The sequence below is a fragment of the Apteryx mantelli genome, chromosome 11, assembly GCF_036417845.1.
Source record: "Apteryx mantelli isolate bAptMan1 chromosome 11, bAptMan1.hap1, whole genome shotgun sequence".
In the NCBI taxonomy this organism is placed as follows: Eukaryota; Metazoa; Chordata; class Aves; order Apterygiformes; family Apterygidae; genus Apteryx; species Apteryx mantelli.
Window position 1 is genome coordinate 19,372,593 of NC_089988.1, and position 2,899 is coordinate 19,375,491.

Sequence of the window (2,899 nt, forward strand, 5' to 3'; positions counted from 1 at the left end):
CAGCCCAAGCAAGGGAGCTGCACAAAGATCCTCTCAGTAAGGAGAGAGGCAGTGTGGGGGCATGTATAAGAACCGCAACGTTTGGGGGTTTCTTTGCTTGAAAGGTCTCTCCTAACTTCTCAATGTCTGTTCTTCTTTGGACAGTCCTCCATGCCTGGAGATAGCAAAATGTCCAACAGCAGCTCCTACACTCAGTTCCTCCTCCTGGCATTTGCGGACACGCGGGAGCTGCAGCTCTTGCACTTCACGCTCTTCCTGGGCATCTACCTGGCTGCCCTCCTGGGCAACGGCCTCATCATCACAGCCGTAGCCTGCGACCACCGCCTCCACACCCCCATGTACTTCTTCCTCCTCAACCTCTCCTTCCTTGACCTTGGCTTCATCTCCACCATTGTCCCCAAATCCATGGCCAATTCCCTGTGGGACACCAGGGCCATTTCCTACTCAGGATGTGCTGTTCAAGTCTTTGTCTTTGTCTTCTTGTTTGCAGGAGAATATTCTCTCCTCACAGTCATGTGCTATGACCGCTATGTTGCCATCTGCAAACCCCTGCACTATGGGACCCTCATGGGCCCCAGAGCTTGTGTCAGAATGGCAGCAGCTGCCTGGGGCACTAGTTTTCTCTATTCTGTGCTGCACACTGCTAACACCTTTTCAATACCACTCTGCCAAGGCAACAGAGTGGACCAGTTCTTCTGTGAAATCCCCCAGATCCTCAAGCTCTCCTGCTCAGACTCCTACCTCAGGGAAGTTGGACTTCTTGCAGTTAGTGCCTGTGTAGCCTTTGGGTGTTTCATTTTCATTGTGCTGTCCTACGTGCGGATCTTCACTGCTGTGCTGAGGATGCCCTCTGAGCAGGGACGACACAAAGCCTTTTCCACGTGCATCCCGCACCTGGTCGTGGTCTCCCTGTTTGTCAGCACTGACATGTTTGCCTACCTGAAGCCCCCCTCCCTCTCCTTCCCAGCTCTGGATATGGTGGTGGCTGTCCTGTACTCGGTGGTGCCTCCAACACTGAACCCCCTCATCTACAGCATGAGGAACAAGGAGCTCAAAGATGCCCTGAGGAAAGTGATTTCTTGGACATTTTCCAGCAGTGGTAACATTGCCTTTGCTCTCCACAAATGACTCCCCTCTGTCCTGTACCAAGACTGAGCTTTTTTTGTTGACTTTATTTTCATTATGACTTTTATTACTATTAGTAGTAGTACTTGTTATCTGTGTTGCTGCACAAGTGGTTGAATTCTTTCCACCTTTCCTGAGGCTGCTCTGTCTCACCTGGTGCCCATATAAAGTTGTGTCCAACACTGGGTCAGAGCTGACTCCATCGCAGTATCTGTTTAATAAAGTAGGTTCTTGCGGGTGCAGTGCCTGCAGGCTGGGCTCTTCCTCCAAAGCTGCTGTCCCTCACACCCTGTCCCCAGCACATTTCCTTGAGACAATCTCCCCCACCCCGCATGCTGATCATTACCCCAAAAGTTACCCCCAAACAAGGCTCCATGCCCAGCTGCAGGACTGGATGTCCAGCTGTAATCCCTGGGAGGATGAGCCCTCTCCTTGATCCTCTGCAGGGCTGGCAGGGAGCATGCAGAGGAGGTCCTGGTGTCATCTCCTGGGCCTGTAGACCATCCTCCTCCCATGGGGGCTCTCAAACAGGGTCTGTCAGAACACACATCCAACCCAGCTTGTCGCTGCATGAACAGAGAGGAGAAACTTTCCCAGGAAGCTCCTCACACACCCAGCCTCTCATACCCGCTATTTCCAGCACTGGCCTTTCCCTGTGGTCCTGGTGAGGGGTCATCTTTGAATGTGACCAGCTCCATCTGCCTGCTGGGCTCAGCACCTGTATGGGCGAAATGTCCAGCCCTGCCTGGCCTCTCTGTGGGCTCAGACCTCAGCAGACCCCAGAGCATGGCCTTCTGCTAACCCCGGGGGGACAGGAACAGGACTGTGCAGGGTCTAGGGACTGGTGGGGGGCTGCCAGGCAGGAGGGCCATGGGGGACAGGGCACCAAGGACTGTCATGGGGATCATGCTGGGGGGATGTCTCTCCACCCCAGAACTAACCCTGTGCTGTGCCTGCACACTGGGGCCATGGGGACACATGCAGGGCAGCAGGGCTGGTCCAGTGAAGGCATGAGGTGCTGATGGGAGCCATGTCACTCCAGGAGCTCCCAGCAGTCATGGAGGGGACTCACTGCTGCTAGTAGGACTGGGGGTTTCTCAAGGGCTACAGCCACCAGCACCACCTGCCAGGACTCCCAGACCCAGCACAAATGGTTGGTGCCAAGCACAGCAGGTCACAATGTCCCCCATCCTGTGTGACTCTCCTCTCTCATGAGCACTGTCGAGTGTGTCACTGCCTGCCCAGGTGTGGAGAGGAGCTGCTGGAGGTCTTCTCTTCTCATGCCTGCTGCCCCTGGCTCAGCCCTTGCATCAGCCCACAGGCTCTGACCTGGGTCATGTTATGTCTCCATACGTTCTCGTCTAAGACCACATAGGGATCTGCAGCACATAGCTCAGCTTGGAGATGGCCACCACAGCCTGCCTGCGTGGTCCCAGAAGATCCCAGCAAGGCTGTGCTTGGGGGCGAGGCTGTGATTGTCCTCAGTCAAAGTTGGTGGGATGGTCTGTCTGGGGGCCAGGGGGAGGAAAGGACAAGAGACAACAAGGAGAAGATGCAGTAAGGGAAATCTGAAATGAGTTGAAGGAAAAATAAAGAAATAACCAAGGTAGTTGAGCAGCACTGGGGCAGGTGCCAGGAGATTTTTAAAAACTCTCCAGGAGAAAGCACCTACCAACCTGATCTAACTGTCAAGTTAGCCCAGCTCAGAGCAGATCATGCTCCTGGAGATCTCTGGTGGTCTCTCCAAATGCAAATCCTCTAGGACAAAGGGGCT

The 2,899-nt window shown here is 54.4% G+C and overlaps 1 protein-coding gene across 1 annotated transcript; it reads left to right on the top strand.

The window, feature by feature from the left end:
* Positions 1–201: 201 nt before the first annotated feature.
* LOC136993094 (olfactory receptor 14J1-like) lies at positions 202–1,074 on the top strand (the record flags this gene model as incomplete). The annotated part of the gene is made up of 1 exon (XM_067303106.1): positions 202–1,074. A coding segment is annotated over one exon (873 nt), but the record flags the coding sequence as incomplete, so codon positions are not given.
* Positions 1,075–2,899: the final 1,825 nt, after the last annotated feature.